This window comes from Carica papaya, chromosome 8 (assembly GCF_054855325.1).
Source record: "Carica papaya isolate Zhongbai chromosome 8, ASM5485532v1, whole genome shotgun sequence".
NCBI classification, from domain to species: Eukaryota; Viridiplantae; Streptophyta; class Magnoliopsida; order Brassicales; family Caricaceae; genus Carica; species Carica papaya.
In genome coordinates, this window is record NC_142316.1 from 32490107 (window position 1) to 32510846 (window position 20740).

At 34.1% G+C, this 20740-nt stretch overlaps 3 protein-coding genes and 2 non-coding genes across 5 annotated transcripts; 4 read left to right on the plus strand and 1 right to left on the minus strand.

The window, feature by feature from the left end:
- Positions 1-503: 503 nt before the first annotated feature.
- LOC110822667 (pre-mRNA cleavage complex 2 Pcf11-like protein) lies at positions 504-7957 on the plus strand. The gene is made up of 7 exons (XM_088209012.1): positions 504-1352; positions 2697-2798; positions 3001-3255; positions 3517-3642; positions 3721-4182; positions 4993-6993; positions 7249-7957. Exons 1-7 carry the CDS (start codon positions 957-959, stop codon positions 7261-7263), a joined length of 3357 nt encoding a protein of 1118 aa, XP_088065138.1. The 5' UTR covers positions 504-956; the 3' UTR covers positions 7264-7957.
- Positions 7958-8790: 833 nt separating this feature from the next.
- PSK3 (PHYTOSULFOKINE 3 PRECURSOR) lies at positions 8791-9653 on the minus strand. Its single transcript, XM_022053076.2, has 3 exons — positions 9392-9653; positions 9187-9257; positions 8791-9094 (listed from the first exon to the last, which is right to left on the minus strand). The coding sequence occupies exons 1-3, from the start codon at positions 9489-9491 to the stop codon at positions 8987-8989; spliced, it is 279 nt and encodes a 92-aa protein (XP_021908768.2). The 5' UTR covers positions 9492-9653; the 3' UTR covers positions 8791-8986.
- A 3410-nt stretch (positions 9654-13063) lies between these two features.
- Positions 13064-13144, plus strand: TRNAL-AAG (transfer RNA leucine (anticodon AAG)). Its single transcript has one exon. It is a non-coding gene; the product is annotated as a tRNA-Leu (tRNA).
- A 128-nt stretch (positions 13145-13272) lies between these two features.
- TRNAL-AAG (transfer RNA leucine (anticodon AAG)) lies at positions 13273-13353 on the plus strand. The gene has a single exon. It is a non-coding gene; the product is annotated as a tRNA-Leu (tRNA).
- Positions 13354-15676: 2323 nt separating this feature from the next.
- On the plus strand, positions 15677-17719 carry LOC110822847 (D-mannose binding lectin protein with Apple-like carbohydrate-binding domain-containing protein). Its single transcript, XM_022053075.2, has one exon. The coding sequence runs from the start codon at positions 16007-16009 to the stop codon at positions 17486-17488; it is 1482 nt and encodes a 493-aa protein (XP_021908767.2). The 5' UTR covers positions 15677-16006; the 3' UTR covers positions 17489-17719.
- The last annotated feature ends 3021 nt before the right edge of the window (positions 17720-20740 follow it).

Sequence of the window (20740 nt, forward strand, 5' to 3'; positions counted from 1 at the left end):
GATTCATCATAATCAAAAGAAATGAATGATATTACATAAGACAACAGTACAATTCTGTTTGACATAGGAAATTATTTTTTATTCTATATATATATATATATTTTTTTTTTTTGTATTTAAACAAGAATTATTTAAAGTACTTAAAGATTGAAAAAAAAAAAAAAAGAGTGAAACTGGTAATAGAGTTTGAAAATTTTTAAATATTATTTTAAAATTATCTTGTTTAGTTCTCGATCAATAACAAAACATCAACATATAGTGGCTGCTTTGAAAACTTTTGACTCGCAGCTATGGAGAATCTAAGCTTGATCTTTTTATGCATTTAGCCATATAAAAATAGTTTAATTAATTAATTAATTCACTGGACAAAGCCCGAGTATTCTAAAAACGTGGCCCAATTAAAAGCCGATGGGGCCCATATGGCCCTGTCGTCAGACCTCTACTTTTCAGCTTCCCTTAAAACTTTTTGACGCCCGCAAAAATCAGAAACGTCTCTATGCACGACTGATCTATTTTAAGATATTATAAAAGCAGACTCCTTCTCTCCTTAAATTAAAATTTAACCCTAACATCAAATTCCTCCTCTGTTTCGCGAAGCCCAGCTTCACTCTCCCCGACTCTACTCTCTCCTCCCCCCCCCCCCCCCTCCCCCGCGCAATCTTGCCCACTAAGAATATTCAGAATCCCAATATTAAGCTGCCTTCATCAAAATTTTGCTGGTTTATTTATACATATATTGCTGTTTTTAGGCTTCTGTAATCATTTCCGTGTACAATTACAGATTAGGGCTCTTTATATTCTTGTTTCCCTCTTTAATTAGATGGATTCCTGATTGTATTCTTTCTATTGTTTTTAATTCGATGTTCTCCATGTAATTATACTGTTTATTATCAATAAATAGCGGATCAGTGAGATTTAGGGTTAGGGTTTTCTTTTCTTTTTTTTTTTTAATTTGTATGTTGACGGGCATGGAGAATTCGCGTAGACCGTTTGATAGATCGAGAGACCCCGGACTACTAAAGAAACCACGATTGGCCGAGGAACCTGTTCGCGCTGCGAATCCTAGCGGCAGGCCGTTTGCGCAGAGGCCGGTCGCTGCGGTGACCGCGCCGGCTTCGAGGTTTAGAGTCAGCAATGATAGAGAGGCCGAGAACAATGATTCGAGTCGCGGAGGTTATCAGCCGCAGCCAGTAGTGCAGCAGCACCAGGAGCTCGTCAGTCAGTACAAGACAGCGCTATCTGAGCTCACTTTCAATTCGAAGCCGATAATAACTAACTTGACGATAATTGCTGGAGAAAATCTTCACGCAGCGAAGGCTGTTGCAGCTACCGTCTGCGCCAACATCCTTGAGGTGAACATCCAGCTTTACACACTGTTGTCGCTGTTTTGCGTGCGTGTCCCATTTCTTGTTTAAATTGAATTGTAAAATGACAAAGAGAAAGAAATATGAAAAATTTTAGAATGGTAAAGGAACACCCTGTAGTGCTTGCTGTTTGATTGGTCAATGAGGAGAAAGGAAGAAAATTGATGGCTAAGTTGTAAGTGTAAATCGGATTTTAATGGAAAAGTTTCTGGGTTTGAGTTAATTTGACCGTATTGTGGAGTGTTCCTTTTGATATGGACTTGTTAAGATGCCAATAGCAATTATTGGTTTTTGTGTTCAAAATTCAATGTAACTGTACTATGATTTTTGTCAAATGTGAGGATATGATGATCATTATGAATGAGACTGTGAGATTGATGAGTGCAAGATGACAACCATGTTACTTATTATAATGGAATTGCACCTAATCAGTTCCAATTTTCACTAAATTGTAGCAAATAAAATACGATAGCTGTGACTGCATGTCTTGCCAATTCTCAACTTTTTATCCATCCTTTGGGAATGGTTCCGCAACTTCTAATTATCTGCACATTTTAATGGAATCCAGAAGTCTCTACAGGTTTCACTGAGATTGCACGCAAAGAGTCTCAGATTCCCATGAGAATGTCAATTTTATAGGATGGGCTTTTTTATTTGTGGGAAATCATTTCATAGATCATTTAATGTGCTCTAGATGTAGCCAGTGCCACTCTTTTCCATTGAATATCCATTACAAGAACTGTTTCAATTCTTTTTCTTTTTGTTATGGAAAGGTAGAAGCCAGCCAGCTTTGAGGCACTTTATGTTGCATTCATTTTCTCTCTCTTTTCTTTTACTTCCCCTTCTGAGGTTAGTTATATCTGAAAGATTCGGCAGCTCTTTCTTTGAAAGAGTAATGAAGCTGGAACAAAGAGAAGTTATACAGGAATTTCTATTCATTATATAGTGGAGATAAATTATTTCCACTTTATGAATCAGTAGGCGTGACTGATAAATGCTGAGGATACAATTTTCAATGTTGAAACTAATGATGAAGTGATGCTCAATGGTTGGTTTATGCTAGTCTTCTCTTGTACATGTAGCAGGCATCAATCCTTAAATTATTTTATGATTCTTTTTATGTGAAGATTTTTTTAGATTGTCAATTTTATTCAAGATATGTTATTATGGTTACTATTGATATTTAGTAACTATTTTTGTTTTTACTTGATCTTTGTTATCATTCCATGATTTGTTCTCAGTTTTCCAGTTTGAGCACCTTCAACAAAATATTCAATTATTTACTGGATAAGCTTTAGAATGTCGTATCTGATTATAAAAAACGGCTTGCAGGTTCCCAGTGAGCAAAAGTTGCCCTCGCTCTATCTATTAGACAGTATAGTAAAAAATATTGGAAGAGATTACATAAAATACTTTGCTGCCAGACTGTATGAGGTTAGTTTTTCAATCCTTGACATGTTTTTCTGGTAAATTTTAATCTTGGACGAGTAAACAGTAAGAAGCACACTATCCTTGTATAAATGTGTGGATGCAAATTGCTTGTCTTTGCCACATAAGTTGATCTCCCTCCAGCAAATCACAAAGCAATGATTTTATTAAATTGCACACTGATTATGGTTATTTGTTGTACTTGAAGGTGTTCTGTAAGGCATACAGGCAAGTGGACTCCTCAGTGCATCCAAGCATGCGGCATCTTTTTGGAACTTGGAAAGGAGTTTTTCCTCCTCAGACACTTCAGATGATTGAGAAAGAACTTGGTTTTTCTCCTTTGGTCAATGGTTCATCCTCCGGAGCCCCAACATCTAGATCTGATTCACAGTCACAACGTCCATCCCATAGCATTCACGTAAATCCCAAGTATTTAGAGCGGCATCTACAGCAGTCAGGCAGGGTAAGTGGAGCTCCCTTTTGATGTAAAATATGGAGGTTTTTCAGTGACTGCATGAGCATGCGGTGCCTTGTCTCTTTCTATTGTTTGGATAACATCAGCTTAACTTGTAAATTCCTGTGAAAGTAACTGATTGTGAAAGATGGTTTTCACTCTTCCCAGTATGAATATGTTGAGCTCTTTTCATCTTTTGCTCATCAATATTTATTTCTGATATATTGATTTAGAGTTCAAGGAATTCATTTCTTTTTTTTTGTGATTAAGGCAAAAGGAATGACTAATGACCTTACTGGGGCTATGGCCAGCTCAACTGAGGATACTGAGAGGCCAGACAGAACATCAAGTGTTAATGTGGGACGTCCGTGGATGGATCTTCCTGCCAAAGTGAATGTAAATGAAATAATTTTTTGTTTGTTGCCTCTGTGATTCTCATTCTCTGTGGTCTGATGTCATGCTTAAACTTTTCAGAACATTCAGCGTTCTCGTAGAGATGCACCAAATGATCCTATGCATGACAAGAATATTGGTACTGCTTATGGAGAATATGAACATGTTTCTGATCTTTCGCATAATTCTGGCTTGGGTATTGGGAGAACCAGTGGAAGGGTTGCGGACCAAGGACGTGACAAGCCTTGGTTTGGATCTGGAAGTGGTGTCTCAGAGACAATTTCAAGCCAGAAAAATGGTTTCAATCTAAAGCCTGCATTTCCAAATTACTCAACTGCCAAATCTGCAAATGCCGATGTGCATCTACAGACAACGCAAGGCATTGGAAGCAAAAGTAGCAGTGGGATGTCTAATAGCTGGAAAAACTCTGAGGAAGAGGAGTTTATGTGGGACATGCACTCAAGATTATCAGAACAGGAGGCAGCCAATATCTCTAGTAATTCGAGGAATGATTATTGGGCTCCTGATGATTTAGAGAGAACGGTGAGCTTGCAATGATGGCACTCTGAATATCGATTCTGCTATTCTCTTGCATGATATTCTAATAGTTATGCAACTTGCATTATTACAGAATCAACAGTTTCTCTTGAGATGATAGAGCTGAAGTTTGTTTTATCGATTCACCAGTTGCTATGTTCTTTTCTCACTTAGATACTACTTGTGCTTGTTTGTGCTGTTGTAGATGTGTTGTATTTCCCCATTCAGAGTGCACTGATTATTTCTTGGACGTGCCCATTGTTATATTTGCTTTAATGGGATAGGTTGTCCCATTTTTGGCTTATTTTGGAGAGGGTCTTATTCTCGTATTTGGGTTGTTATTAAGCCTATGATCACGTTTGGTTTAAGCTCATGTTCTTCTTATTTTGAAGACCCTGAATATTCTGCAAAATCAGAAATTAGGATCCATGAGGACTGCCTGAGTTGTTAATATTTTGTATTTTTTCTTCAACAATATAACAAGTCCAGCCATAATTTCTTTCAATTGTATGCCAATAAAATTTTGCTGACAGCTCATGTAAAAATTTTTGCCTCTTTGTTATGAGCCCCCAAAAGCATAAGGAAAGTTTTGGCCTTGTTGCTTTTGCGGATTCATAACACCTTTCATATCTGAGCTTTGTAAAGTAATTTTTTTTTTGTCCGATTGCCTTAAACTGGAAAATCGGAAATAGTTGTATTTTTTGTTTTCTTCATCATGTTTCATGACTCTTTTCCATTGGATTGCACTGTTCCTTTAATGTTTACCATGTGAATTGGGACTTAATTTTCCACTTATCTAATTTTTTCTTCATGTAGGAGCTTGAAAGTCAAATTGAGAAACCTCCAAATGTACCAGATGGTTCAAGGTTTGATAGGGAAACTTCTATTGATTCAATGACCAGTGAACATAAAGGCCAGCCTGCATATGTCCACAGGACATCATCCCCCTGGCCAGAGTCACTCCCCACAGATATCTTGGTTCATTCTAGGGGCTCTGTAATTAATCCAGGTCATTCAGAAGGCTGTTCTTCCAGTCTTGGTGGCTTGCCGGGAAGTGCAAAATCTTCTCTTCCTAGGAAGGGAATTCGCCCACTAATAAGTTCACATCAGAGCGGAACTTCTGGTTTTGGAATTTCTCAGAACACAACTTCTGGATCAGCTGCGTCAGTGGGGCAACAACAGTTTCCGTCGCTGGGAGCTGCATCGCCATCTAGGCAATCGCCTATGCACCAACATCCATCGTCACCTTTTTCGCCACACCATCCCCAACAATTACAAAATCTATCTGAGCAAGGCTACCAAAAAGTTCATTCTGTGTCTCGGCCAGATTCAAAAACATTGCAAATATCGGCACAGTCAGTTAATTCTGCTTCTTTGGAATCCTTGCCTGCAGTGCCTTCGAGTACTCAACTAAGTAACTTGCAAAAAAAATTGCAGCAACCAGACTTACCAGCTTTGTCTGCCTCAGTTCCTTCTTTTCAGCTCCCTCGCCGTTATCTCGTTTCACAGCCATTACATCTAGACTCTACACAGTCTGAACTCTCCAGTCAGAATCGAAACCTAGGTCCGTCTCAAACCTCAAAATTTGGAACTTCTGCAAAAACAGGAAATACATCGAGCCATCCTAATCCTCTTGATGCTGAAACCTCAGGACAATCAACTAAGAGTAGCTTGTTGGCTGCTGTCATGAAGAGCGGAATCCTCTCGAACAATTCACATACTGTTAACATACCTAATCAGAGTTTTAAAGAGGCAGTAAGGCGAACAGGACAGGCTGTTCAGCCTCCTCTTCCGAGTGGACCTCCCCCGACTGTCTTTACATCTTCAAGGCCTAGGGTTGCATCATCGACTTTGCCAGCCTCTGGTTCCTGTGATGACATTTCAGCCTCTTCAAATAGTTCTCAGAGAAAGTTAGATCAACCACTGATTCCATCTGGCCCACCACCTTCGTCTCTTGCTGGTAGTGCATTGCCCCAGACTTCAGAAGTGGAGAGCAAGGCCCCAGATCCAATTTCAAACCTTTTGAGCTCTCTAGTTGCAAAAGGTCTGATATCTGCATCGAAATCAGATTCACCATCCCTGATGGAAACTCAGGTTCCTACTCAATCACAGAACCAGAGTCCAGCTAATTCTACCAGTAGCCCCATGCAGGTTACTACACCAGTTTCTGTTCAATCAGATGTTCCACTTGCTGCATCTTCCTTGGACGAGGTATCAGTTATAGAACCTTCAGCTAAAGGTTCTGCTAACCTACCTCAATCGACCACAAAAGAGGCAGAAAACCTCATTGGAGTGCAATTTAAGCCAGATATAGTCCGTGAATTTCATCAAAAGGTAATTGATGGCCTCTTTGATGACCTTCCATATCAATGCAGCGAATGTGGTCTTCGCCTTAAACTTAAGGAACGCCTTGATAGACATTTAGAGTGGCACGCTAAGAAAAAGCTTGGACCAAATGTTACAGATAGGCCATCGAGGACATGGTATCCAAATTCAGACGACTGGGTTGCTGGAAACTTGGGACATTTGGGATCCGACTATGTTGGCTCATTGGATAAGTCTGAAGGGACATTGGAAAGGGAGCCAATGGTTCCAGCTGATGAAAATCAATATGCATGCATGTTGTGTGGCGAGCTTTTTGAAGATTATTTCAGCCAAGAAAGAAATCAATGGATGTTCCAAGGGGCAGTTTACATGACCATTCCAGAGGGAGATATGGCTGTAGGAGCTACAGATGAGAGCACTGTTATTGTGCATGCAAAATGTAGAAATGAAGATTCAGATTTTGGCTTGGAGCTTAACGATGGAATTAAAGTGGTCAGTTCATTGTCCTTGATGTCTTACATGATACAATCTCAAACTATTTCAGATTCTGTTTGATTTTATATTTTTAATTGTTGTTTATGATGGTTTCTTTGTTTCTTGGTTGGGGAACCAATATATGTCGTATATTTCACAATTGGTGGGATGTCTTCTATGCATACTGTGTGGAAGGTCTTCTGTTATGTGATCTATTTCCTTTTGTTTGTAGCATTATTTTTCTGGCACTTGACAGGCCGTACTTTTTGGCAGGAAAAGGACGGATAGTTTACAAGGTAAGAAAGAGAAGTCACCGGGATGCAAATGCCATTGACAGGAACTGATGGAGGAAATACAGGTTTACATACAGAGCTTAAATGTGTGTGATATTCAGATGTTAATTTTGTTTACCTCGATCATTCATGAGACCTGACCATTAGTGTTCCTGCTCTGATTTTTCTCTTCTATTTTCTGGATTCCTTATATGATAATAGAAATATATAAAAAATCGAAGATAGTTTGCACCTTAATGTCTTTCTCTATTGTGCTCATAGCTGCTGTTTCTTTTATTTGTTTTTCAATTTCCTCATCCGAGCTTGTGCTTGATCCTGCATTTGACAATGAGAAAGCGAGGGAAGGAAGGAGCATTCGAAATCTGTTTTTCTGGTTCACCCTTGTATCAGCAGATGGTTCGTTAAACATCAATAGTGCCTTTTTCCTTCCCTGTTATTTTCCTTTCGGCCTGGGTTTGTTAGCTTGGGAATTATACAGTTTCAGCAGAATAGCGGGGTTTTTAATATATTTTCTACTCTTGTAATAGATTTTGGTTTTTGCTGGATGTTCTTGGTGACCCATTTGGTTATGGATGAATTTGAAAATGATGTAATGGTAAAGATGTTGTTCCTCTAAGATGGAAAATTTTGTAGAAGAAAAGTTATGATGTTTTAGCCGTATGGTGGTAATTCATTAACTTTTATGTGAGTTTTTTTTCTTTTCATAATTGTTGTATGACAAATTATGCACGGTTGAGGGTTGGAAAAGGTGAAAATATTTACAAGTTACTTAGCACTAAATTATTTACTGTTGTATGGAGTTTCTATAGAAACCCTAAAAACTGTGGTGGCTGGAAATTTTTCACTTGGCATTCATGTTGTGGTTACTTTTGTCCTCATGTGACATGGCCCCACTACAATGCAACAGGTCAGCTGACATCCGAAAGGATATATAACTGACATATAAAAAGACTTTGGATTCCTTCCAAATATTTGTTTTCCTTTTCTTCCGAGTATCTACAAATACTTAAACAAAGCCCCAATGGCAGCAACTTTTAAAAAAAAAAAAATTAGGCTAACCAGATACCATGAAGACGTATGCTATTTTTTTTATGAACATATTCGATTAAAATATTTGTTTTTACTTGAAGATATGAAAAACGTAGGGGACAGGAGTATCTCTTACTCTTAAATTGGTTTTTCTGTAATTTTAAAGCGTAAATAAAGTAAAAACGGTAATAATAATTTTATGTAGATGGGAAAAATCACACTGTCGGGTGTTTTAACTGGGGGGTGGGAATCAATCAAACTAAAATTATAATTTCTTAAATGAGAAATTAGTATTTTAGTATTTATAAACTTGGCTAATAAAAGTAGTTCTGGATGAGAGTGGAATTTATTTATTTGATTTTTTTTATTAATTTGTGTTTATTGTGGCTACTAAAAGAAAATATATGCTAGTTTATGTTCTATTTTAATTTAATAATTTATGATCTTCCAGGCATATATCATAAGATGCAACGAAAAGAGAAACTCAGTGAAATTTACAAGATAATAAACACATAATATTTTATTTATTTATGTATCTCGAGTTATCAATATAAGTAATAGCATCAACCCAACCCCACATCTCCATCCATCTACTTTTCTGTAACGCCCTTCAAAGCCTTTTTTTTTTTTTTTTTTTTTATCTGATTAACGAACGGAGGCGACCGAGTACACAAAAAGGGAACGGGAATCTAAGGCTTGCGGTGCTGAGTATAAATGTAATCGAGGTGAGCATCTGCAATCATCCTTCTCTTCACGCATTCTTCATCTCTCTCGTCGCATTCCTCTGCGCCCATCAGCTGCGGACAACAACCATCCGAAATCAGTTTTAACTAACACACGAATTAGATCAGAGAGATTTACCGAATGAAAATAAGAGAGTACGTTTTACATTTGAGAGTTCCTCGAGTGAAATTCCTCCCAATCGTTCCATAACTCCGTTTGTCTTCAACTCCTTTTCACCTGTAAAGAAGGATCCAGAACGTTTCATCAATTTCTCATCCCAAGCTAGCAACATATATCATACAGAGAGAGAAATATACATATACATATAAATAGGCAGAGAGAGAGAGAGAGAGAGAGAGAGAGAGAGTTACCTTGGGTGTGAGGAAGAAGACGGGAAGCAGAAGCCGGAAAGGAGAGAAGAAGAAAAGCAGAGAGAAGAAAGAGGAGGAATAAATGGATGTTTAGATTCATTGATTAAGCTGTCTAAAATATTGTCGTCTTCTTCTTCTTCTTCTGTTCCTGTTTGGTTGTTCTGATTTTGTGTGTTTGTGAGGAGGTTCGAGTGAGTGAGAGAGAGAGAGAGAGAATGGAGAAGAAAGGGTGAGTTTATAAATAACAAAAGAAAAAGCAAGTGCTGGGCTGGGCTGGCATCACCACCATATGCATGTTGTAGTAGGGAGTCAGAACCCTTGACACGGCAGTTACATCCTGCAGAACACAGTTACTGGGTCCCACACATCTCCATTGACCCTCTCTTCTATTTTCTTCTTTTTTATTTTTATTGCAATTATTTTAATTATCAATTCAAATTTTATGTGATTGCAGCAATAATTTTATTATTTATTTATTAAAATTCGTAGAGTTTGATATTTTTTAAAAAAAATCCTCAGACCACATCTCTCTCACGTGACTATTTTATCTCACGAGCACGAAAGCCAATAACGCGGTCTTAGTACGCGCACAATGCCAAATGAAAATATTAAATTAAAATTAAAATTAAAATTATTTATTTACAATTTTGTGAATGTATATATAACATACATAATTGTAGTTTTGATTGGGACATTGTGATGGATGGTCCACTACTGAAATTGTGTAAACAAAAGCAAAGACGTAAACCCCACTCCCACCATTTTATCATTTCATCACACTCTTCTTTTTAATTTTAAATATATATATTTACTTCGTCTTTTTAATTATCATCCACAATTAAATTGGTAATATCTATAAGAAAAAAAAAATATATATATATATGTATAAATCATTCTTAATTTAAATTTTTAATATTTATTTTCTCTGAATATATGGATCCAAATCAAACTATTTAGAGATTGTTAAAATACTAATCCTATTATTATTAATGTGTTAGAATATTAAAATATGAGTTTTTATTTTAAAATTAAAAATTTTTTTAGGATGGTAAGAGAGAATGATGCGACCGAAGATGCTGATGGGTCAACAAGTCAACTCTTGGGGACCAAGAGCCCGACAGCTGTCCTCCATTCTCACATTTCTATATATTCCCATCACTTCCGCGCACCTACAAAACTTTTTTTTTTAACCTTCGACATCATCTCGAGCAATAATTTAATTATAAATGCACTTAAGCAAATTTATATTCAATAATTATCCATTTAATTATCTTTTAAACTCAACGTATCTAATCTAATTAAATTATATGTACAAACACACACACACACACACACACACACAACAACAACAACATTTAGTAACATAAAAATTATGGGAGTGGAGATAATAAGAATATTAATATTATGCTTGAGATTGGACGACAATTAAAAAATAAATTAAATTAAATTACATTTTTTTTTTTGTTTTTTGTTTTTCAATTGTCTCCCATTTCACGTCTTCTCTAATCCTTTTTTGTTTAATTTTATATTAATTAAAAAATAGATTAACTTAATTTATTAAATAAAAGTTGTATAGTGTTAATTTTAATAATTAATTTAGAAGCAATTATAGGATTAGATGTTTTTGTTGGGTTTTTCCAAAACAAAGCTATTTTTTATAATAGCCCCCACTTCTCAATTTGCTTCACTTTATGCTTTTTACATACCATTGATGCGCAAATTTCTCCTAACCCTAATGCAATAAAGCCTGCGAAACACAAACACTCTTCTTTCCTGATTAATATTCTTCCATAATAAGATATATATATATATATACATACATACATATATACACGTATATTCGAAAATACAACATTTAATACTCGTATGTATTTGCAATGGAAAGGAATACTGTGCTGATGATTCCCTTTGTAAATATTGATGCCATATATCAATTTATTAAACCTTGAGACCCAACAAAAATTATTCACTAATGTTTGATTTTCATGAAATTATGAGTGATGGAATGTTTGTACTAATTAGGTTTATTCTTTAAACATATTTCTAATAGTCTTTTTTTTTTTATAAAAAAAAATATTGCGTGTACTTTTATAATCTTATATTTTATAAACAACTTATAGAAAAAAAAAAATGTATATATCGTAATAAATAATAAACATATGAGATACAAGTGATATTAACAATAGATACTTAACCACCAAGTTTAGTTCGTCTTTGTTTAATAATAACCAAAGTACTGGAAGTAAAACCCACTTTGTCTACTTAATTAAAAATCATAATCCTTAACACCGATATGTGTGTGTGAATAAAAACCAAAAAAGATACGAGAAGACTTTAGGAGAAAGTAAAAGAGAAGCGTTTATTTTCTTTGCAGGACCAAAAGCTGTTAAAAAATTATTAATTATACATAATTTATTTTATAATATATTATATTAATAAAAATATAAGCTATATATATATATACAAATTAAAAAATGTCGTCATTATCTTACAATTAGATTATTATTATTATTTTTTAAAAAAAAAGAATGACACGAAATTATTTAAATTATATCATAAGAAATAGTTTGAAATTCAGTAATAATGGAAGGGGTGTGACTTTTGTAACAACGTGTCGTAGTCAGACATTAATGGTGCGTGAACTTATAATTGGAACTTTTGGTATCGACAAAATTCTTTTTGACCATCGCCATTCTACTATCAATTTCAATTTGTATATAACAATATTTGTTTTGGCTTTTGTAGGCGCGGACAAACAAAACATCAATCGGTACGCAATTTATATATTCATATTCTATAATTAACATTTACGCCTTAATAATACATATATTTCACAGGGAAAAAATATATATACATATATATTCGTTTACCATGGATTAAATAGTTAATGATATTTTATCATACGTACCCATGTCATATATTATGAACAATTTAAATTTTGACATTCGAAATTAATTTATTACGGCAAAAAATAAGTTAAATTGAAGTTGGAGAAATTTGGAGAGCAAAACATCATACAAATTTGATTCGTCCACGTGATTAACATTTTTTATGATCTCTGATTTAATAGTGAATTGACTTAATACGCCATTGCGGAATTTTAAGTGAAGCCCCGATGACTCTAGTGTTCTTCGTTGATTATTCTTGGATGTACCCATCATCGGGAAAAAGTTATTATTACGTAAGGTACTATTTTCGAAGTTATTTATATTTGTACGTAACTATTATATAAAACTACATACATACATACATATATGTGTCTATAATTACTAAAGAAAATGTTATCAAAAATCCATAATTATGATGTCGTAGTAAATGCCCACTTCATAATTGGAAAGAGTAATTTCCTAATTTATGTTTGATTAATATTTGGAAGTGTTTTCTTGTACAAAGTAAACATTGTTGATTTTATATTAATTAACATGTAAAGTTAAGATTTAAAAATAAACAAATGGTATGTTTTTTTTTATAAATTTTGTAATTTATTTTTAGGCCCACAAATTTGATTTCAGACTTTAGACTTTAGACTGAAGAGATTATCCTAATGTAATAATCTTCCATTCTTATCCCTTTTGGAAATCTGGATATGACAGCTTAAATATAATACTAAATTTGATTTTAAGATGAATTTACTAGAGCATTATATGTTTTGATTGCAACAGCATAGGCAAGGTTGAGATGGCCGAGTTGGTCTAAGGCGCCAGATTAAGGTTCTGGTCCGAAAGGGCGTGGGTTCAAATCCCACTCTCAACATATTCGTGCCTTTTTTATGATTTTTTTTTTGTGGTCTCATAAATTATTTACAATTTAATAATTTGTTAGAATCCTCATTTGATTTTAGAGTTTAGACTTATATTGTTTGGAAGCAACACCCATGCAAAGTTGAGATGGCCGAGTTGGTCTAAGGCGCCAGATTAAGGTTCTGGTCCGAAAGGGCGTGGGTTCAAATCCCACTCTCAACATAATAATAAATATTAGTTTTTCCTTCTGGTGAAATACTTTTTCTGCTTTTTATTTGTCTTCAAAAATAAGGAAGGGTAACTATTAAGACTACAAAAAACAAAAGGGTGATATTATTAAGAAGAATATTGAACATTATTTGTATTTGTATTAAATGGTGTATTGCAATTTTGTTAGTTATATGAATCTTTGAATATAATCTTGTATCAAATTACTTTTTTATTTTAAATTTTTTTACACATGGCACTCAATTTTAAGAGAATGCATTAGTGATAATTATTATTAGAAAATAATGGTGCGATTTTAAAATATGCCTAAGAGTACAATAACACTTTCTAATTTTTCTCCCAAAAAAAATTTTAATATTATTATAACTTTTTAGTTTAAATTATCTTATAGGAACTATAAAATTTAAATCTGATTTGTCCATATGATTTTCAGTCATTACAAAATTAAAACATGTTTACCATATCATGTTAATAAATAAATTAACATAACTCATTTAGATTTGAAAAAAATTATGTAAATTTCCAATTTATTCTAACTTTTTTATCCAAAAAAATTTATCAAGCTACATAAATTTAAGATCATGGTCCTCCAAAATAATCTCACTAGCACATAACCCATATGCAAATAATTTGTACTGATGGGGTGGGCTTAAATTCCAAGCTTCTAAAACTTTTAAAGCAACCAAATATATTATTTTGGTTACTTGCCTAAAAAATTATTATTATTATTATTATTATATTAAATGATAATAGTAATAATAATCATAATCGATAAACCTCGGCCAACATCTCGACTAGTTTTTAAGTTGTGTGGGTTGTCTAAAGATAGAATCATTGGGTCGGCCCATCTCACTGATGACTTAACCCAGCCCATAAATTAGTAGACTTTTATAAGATGGCCCACACTTGAATTTGACGTTATAAAACATGTTAATAAATAAGTCGTGAATTTTATCATTTATTATTTATTTATTTATTTATTGGGTAAAGATAAACCACTAATAAATTAAAAATTCTAATACGTAAATAATTAAATAAATTGGCTCGCTCACACGAACGCTTATACTCGTACCTTTTCACACGTGAGATTCTAGAATGTATAACTTAGAAAATAAAATATATCATTAATGGAAATATTTATAGAGAAAAAATTGGTACAAATTAGGAGGAGGGTGGGGGTGACAAATTTCAAAAGGACTCACGAGCGACGAGTCCATGAGACAGTGCACGTGAGTTGTGTCAGACGGGATTAGTCAAATTTCATGGTTTGCATGTTTTTTTTATTTATTTGAAAAGTAAAATAAAATTATATTATAATGGACGAAGGTCAAAACAAAAGCTTGAAAAAGAGAAAAAAAAAAAAAAGAGAAAAATAGCTTAAATATAAAGAAGTCAATAAATATTCATTTTTTTTATATCAATAAATATATTTATTTATATTAAAAAATATATGTATAGTTGTTTAAAATAAAAAATATAATGTAAATTAAAGATAGTCAACGAGCATTCAAGTTTCTCGTCACTTACACCCATTAATATTGATGTCCTTCGTTTTTTGTCAACCCTTGTCTTCAATGCGTCTTTATCGAGGTCAATATAAACAATATATTTATTCATTTATATTTTTATTGAGTTTAATTTTTTAAAATTATAATTATTTTCCCCTCTATTACTTATTTTAGTAATAGGAACACAAATATAGCAAAATTAAGAACATGTAATATTACTATAAAATTTATGCATAGAAGATGTTTGATATTCAATTTACACCTAACTGGCATCGAATTATCTGTAGAGAAATACAAATAATAATATTAAAACCAAGAGGGAATTAATTATAGAATCTAAAATTTGTATAGTAATGCTGCCAGTGACAATTAATCTACGGTCTGATAAACAACATGAAACTTTTTTTTTTAAAAAAATAATAATAATAAATTAATATATAATTTGTTAATCATATAATACATATTTAGCAATAATAATTTAATTTTTTAAAAGAAAAATATACATATATCCAAATAATAATATAATTTTCTAACAAAAATAAGTTGAAAAGTTCATAAAAATAGGAACACCAATTTTCCTTAAGACATTAATTACCGGGGTTAGTGCGTTGTTGATGTAAGAAAAATTTGCCTGATTATTTGACATTGTAGTTTGGTTTGACTTCTTCTGTGTCCGTTGATGACCACTCCTCACTCTCTTCCTCAATTGGTAGCCTAACACAACCGTTGCATGCACATACTTTTCAATCTATTATGTCTGCGTCTATCTATAGTCTACATACACTCCATAATAATATAATCTTTTTACAACCCTGCTCGATCAGCTTAGTCAAACTCGAACAATAAAATATTTAAATATATCACAGGAGGCTTCGAAAATTGAAAATGCAATTCTCGGCTCAGCTAGAACAGCCCAATGCAAAAGGTTATACCCATATATAATATAATATACAAGGTGGTGATATTCTGTGAGACTATATATATTCAGTATATATCTGTATCCGATCAATGTATAAATTAGACTTTTTATATATGATAATGGCAATAGCTCTCCTACCTTTTTGATCAATGAGCAATACTAGTTTTCTCCATTTACCAATCTGCCATTATTTCTTTTTTCAACCGTCTTCTCTAGCAAAATGAGAATCTCCATCTACTCGGTGATAAGCACAGATGGTACAACTCGCTTCCTCATTCTCGCAATATGTGTTGCTTATGGATGCACGGGACCATGCACTGAAGCAGCCACGGCCGGCCACGAGCTCATCAATGGTTTCAAGGCCACACCCGACCCATCAATCTCTTCATTTCAGTCTCTCCTGGTAGACTCCACAGGTAATTTCTCGTTTGGTTTCCTCCGTATCAATCGGACCCAACTCGCCCTTGTGATTCTCCATGCTGCTTCCTCTGAAAATTTCTGGGTCGCCAACCCAACCAGCTTAGCCCGATGGTCGGACCGTACCCAGTTATCCTTCAACGGCAGTTTGGTAATCGCCGACAAAACCACCGGGATATTTTGGACAACTGGGACGGAGGGGGATCGCGTTGTCCTCTTAAACGATTCGAATCTGCAAATACAGAAGGTCGGAAAGTCCCCCACCGTCGTCTGGCAAAGCTTTGACTTTCCCACGAATATCCTCGTGGCGAACCAGAATTTTACATCTGCCATGACTCTAGTCTCGTCGAATGGGCTATATTCCATGCGTCTAGGTGAAGATTACATGGGCTTATACGCAAAGTTCAATGAAAACTCAAATCAAATTTATTGGAAGCACAGAGCAATGGAAGTCAAAGCGGAGATCGTAGAAGGGCAAGGTCCGATTTACGCTTTAGTCAACTCAAACGGCTACCTGGGTATGTACCAAACAGGTACTGCTCCCGTAGACGTGCAGCCATTTAACAGCTTTCAACAACCATTCAACGCGCTTCTCATTCTCCGGTTAGAACCGGACGGGAACTTGAAAGCGTACTACTGGGACGGGTCTAACTGGGTTCTGGATTACCAGGCGATCACTGGCGCTTGCGAGTTGCCGTCTTCATGCGGTTCATACGGTTTGTGCACGCCCGGGTCAGGCTGTTCATGTCTGGACAATCAGACTGAATTTCGATCCGGCGAGTGCTCTGCAACTGCTTATGGAGACTTTTGCGGAGATATCTCGAAAAGCCAGTTTCGGGTGGTGAGAAGGAAAGGCGTGGAGTTACCGTTCAAGGAGCTGATGGGCTACGAAACGACGTCGTCGCACGAGTTGTGCGAAGCCATGTGCGAAAGGAACTGTAGCTGTTGGAGTGCAGTGTATAACAACGCATCCAGGTTTTGTTACTTGGTGGATTATCCGACGCAAACCATGGTGGGCGTTGGGGACCAGAGTAAAGTGGGTTATTTTAAGGTGCGGGAGGGTACAAGGAAAAAGAAAATGGAATCGGGTTTCGGAGTCAGAACTGGGTTATTAACTGGGCTCGTAGCGTTATTGATTCTGGCAATCGGGTTGGGAAGCTACAAGATGTGGAGGAGGAGGAGATGGATGAAAGGGGTGTTGGAGGAAGAAAACGGGTTATCACCCGGCCCTTATAAGGATCTCGGGTCAGCTAGTTTTCGATCCATTGAGATGAGCAGTAGATAATGTTGACTGAGATAAGTTCTACTTATTTTATTTTATTTTATCCTTCACTATATATTTTAATTTTGATGACGTCATGGATGACATATTGCTTGGTGTAAGTGGGGTTTGACTGGACAGTGGGTTTGTGTGGGGGGTCAGATCAACGTGATCTTTTTTATTTTTGTTGTTTCTAAGGTGGGCCCAGTTTGATCTAAAGTGGAGATGTTTCACGAGCGCGCATTAGTTGATAAATTCTGTAAATATAAAAAAATAAAAATTAAATTTACGTTAGAAAATTATAAAACTAAAATTTAAAATTTGTAAATTTTAATTTACAGGTTACAACCAACAAAATAGGATCCGTACTTGTCCAGAGAGCAGACTTTCGAATAGTTCTCACTTCACGTGCCTCACCTCACGTGATCAACCTTAACTTTCTATTTCATTTTTAATTAAAAAATTTAGACAATTTGGAAAATCAAAACAATCCATGGTTTTAGTTTGTTTTTAGTTTATTAAAAATTGTTTATTGTCAAATTTTATCTTAATTTTGAAATATTATTTTTACATATATATATATATATATATATATACTACAAGTCCAAAACCATCTATTTTGGCAGATTATATAGGGTGGTCTAATTCAAGCTTTATGACAAGCCCAATCCAATAATTGTTGCTTATCAGCCCATCGTTCGTCTCAATCTGGGAAACAAGCCTAATCCAATAATTATATTACATATATGTATAGTCATTGACGTTTGCAGGAATACTTGAAAGAGCTTCAATTGTGGGCTACTGGGAAACAAGCATAATCCACTACTTGTTCCCTAACATGTATAATAAATACAGATTATAGATTTACAATACACAATACGTGGTGTATGTGTATACACACACACGTACACAGAGAGAGAGAGATATGTCTCTTTTATTGCTTAGTACTGAAGTCTATGATTTCCTTCCGGATTGTCTGTTGTTTTTCGTGTTTCCTTGCAGAGTTGTATATGAAATTCTTACGTCAAATGATTCATTCGGTGTTCTCACAATGCTGGAGTTTGTCCTTACTTTCTTAGTTCTCATCACAGTACGTACATACATATGAATGATATATATATATGTACGTACTTATGTAAGAAAAGTAAAGTTTTCTAACATGAAAATGGTCTGTTGCTTATATACCAAGATATATACTCTCTTCATTGCCTCCTATTTGGTTAACATTTGCAATCTAGTCGTACTTTGCGAACGTATACAGCATTAGGGTTCGCCAAATTCAAAACCTCTATAACACACACACACATATCTTGGAACTTTAGGTAGGTTAAAAGTGGAACTGGGGAACTGAAAGAAGTGTATAACTGATCCTGAATGTGATTAAAAAGGACAAAATAAGAGAGAGAATGAAGAAAATATATTAAAACAAAGGTGGGATATTTTTTTTTTAATATAATTCAGAATATTCTTTATTACCATCTTCTGGGTAATTTCCAAACTGCTGGCTTCTTAATTATTTAAATTTAATAAGCATTAATTGTATTTAAAAAATAATAATAACAATAAAGAACTAACAAAGCAGTACGTGCATATTCCAAAACTGACGAATAATAAAAAAAAAAAATTTAACTGAAGATGCAAATGGGAATCTTTAATTTGGTAATTAGCTGGTCAAAGTTTAATTAATTAATTAATAAACTGAGAAAAAAAAAATGAATAAATAATGGGAAGGAGAAGAAAGGAATGATACTTTGCTGATGATGCCGCCATTGCTTCAATTTCTTGTCTGTGATTATTGCACGCAATCAATCTGTTCCTTTGCTTTTTGAATGCGACGCACCGTTTTGCCATTCCTGGTGTTTTTCAATCTTCATCATTTCATTAATGCCAACCAAAGTTGCTCTAAAATGGTCCTTACAAAAAATTACCATCTAATTGACAAATTACCCACTAGTTTCCTATTACGGACATATAAATAGTGAGATGAAAAAAAAAAAGAAAAATAGAATTGTAAAGTAGGATATTTTATTCAATAAAAACCACCCTGTAACATAATGATTCTAAGAGCGCATGTACACTGTCATCCTTGGAACAGTTTTTGTGGTTATTATGGGGAGGCAGACAGTCCAAGCTTCCCTTCTCAGGGAAAATATGTTGTGTTATCATATATATATATATACATGTGTGTGTGTGTGTGTGTGTATATGTTTATATGTGTATGGATATTTACTTCTACAATACTCCTAGTACACTTTGGAATTTTACACGTTATATACTTGGCACAATCGAAATTGGTGAACGTGGTTATAATTAATTTTAGATTTGTGTGTTTTTTTCTTTTTGTCAGATTCGTAAAAGGTTTAATAAAAATCATTACATTTTTTAGGGGAAAAAAATATATATATATATTATGTCAAAGTTAATTGATCACATCCATTGGATAATTATGAACAACAGTAAACTATTTCTGATTAGAAATAACCCTTTTAATTTCCATAAATTAATGATTACATATAATTAGGATTAAAACTAAAACTAAAATTAAAATTAGGATTAATTAATTGATCGAACATGAGAAATTTATTTTCTTAAAAATAAACAAAAAATTAAATTAAGCGGGTTATCTGTTTTCCGGTAACATTAAAAAAAAAAAAAAAAAAAAAAAGAGTATACTTTTAAAATCAATTATTGAAGTCCCTTCACATGCAATGTCTCTGTTTTATATACAATAGATTTATATATAATTACAGAAAGTCGTTGTCTAATTCCCCGAGTTGTTAGTACCAAATTACGTGTAATTAATTGTCAGTATATATATATATATATATATACACATACCCTCCTCCTGATACTTCCAAATCTCCAAACTGATAAAATTAATTTTCACCTAAAAGTTATTTATAGTATACACATGCACCCACAGTTAGTATTAATTAACTTATACATGTAGAATTAAGAATGGGAAAAAGCCTTGCTGCTACATTTATTATATTTAGGCTTATAAAAAACCGAAAAGAAAAGGGTTTTGTAACTGAAGCTTAATTTAGTTAATTAAATTTAATGAGTTAATAATGAATATAAATATTGAGGATACTTGAATCATAGTTGTCTTTAGTTGTAGTAGGTGAATCTCAAGACACTCTTTAATTAGTGGCCCCTACAATCACCATCATATTATATACATGTTATCCAAATGCCTCTGTTCTCACTATATTATCTATATATTTTTTAAATATAAAATAATTCGACCCACTTTTTTATTTTAATCTCAAACTC

Bases quoted from the DNA above. Each gene is read 5' to 3' on its own strand.
- PSK3 (XM_022053076.2), bottom strand. From the start codon at position 9,491: ATGAATCTAAACATCCATTTATTCCTCCTCTTTCTTCTCTCTGCTTTT. The intron at 9,258-9,391 runs GTAACTCTCTCT...CCTTCTTTACAG, and splicing joins TCTTCTTCCTCACACCCAAG to GTGAAAAGGAGTTGAAGACA. The intron at 9,095-9,186 runs GTAAAACGTACT...TGTTGTCCGCAG, and splicing joins CACTCGAGGAACTCTCAAAT to CTGATGGGCGCAGAGGAATG.
- LOC110822667 (XM_088209012.1), top strand. From the start codon at position 957: ATGTTGACGGGCATGGAGAATTCGCGTAGACCGTTTGATAGATCGAGA. The intron at 1,353-2,696 runs GTGAACATCCAG...AACGGCTTGCAG, and splicing joins TCTGCGCCAACATCCTTGAG to GTTCCCAGTGAGCAAAAGTT. The intron at 4,183-4,992 runs GTGAGCTTGCAA...TTCTTCATGTAG, and splicing joins CTGATGATTTAGAGAGAACG to GAGCTTGAAAGTCAAATTGA.
- LOC110822847 (XM_022053075.2), top strand. From the start codon at position 16,007: ATGAGAATCTCCATCTACTCGGTGATAAGCACAGATGGTACAACTCGC.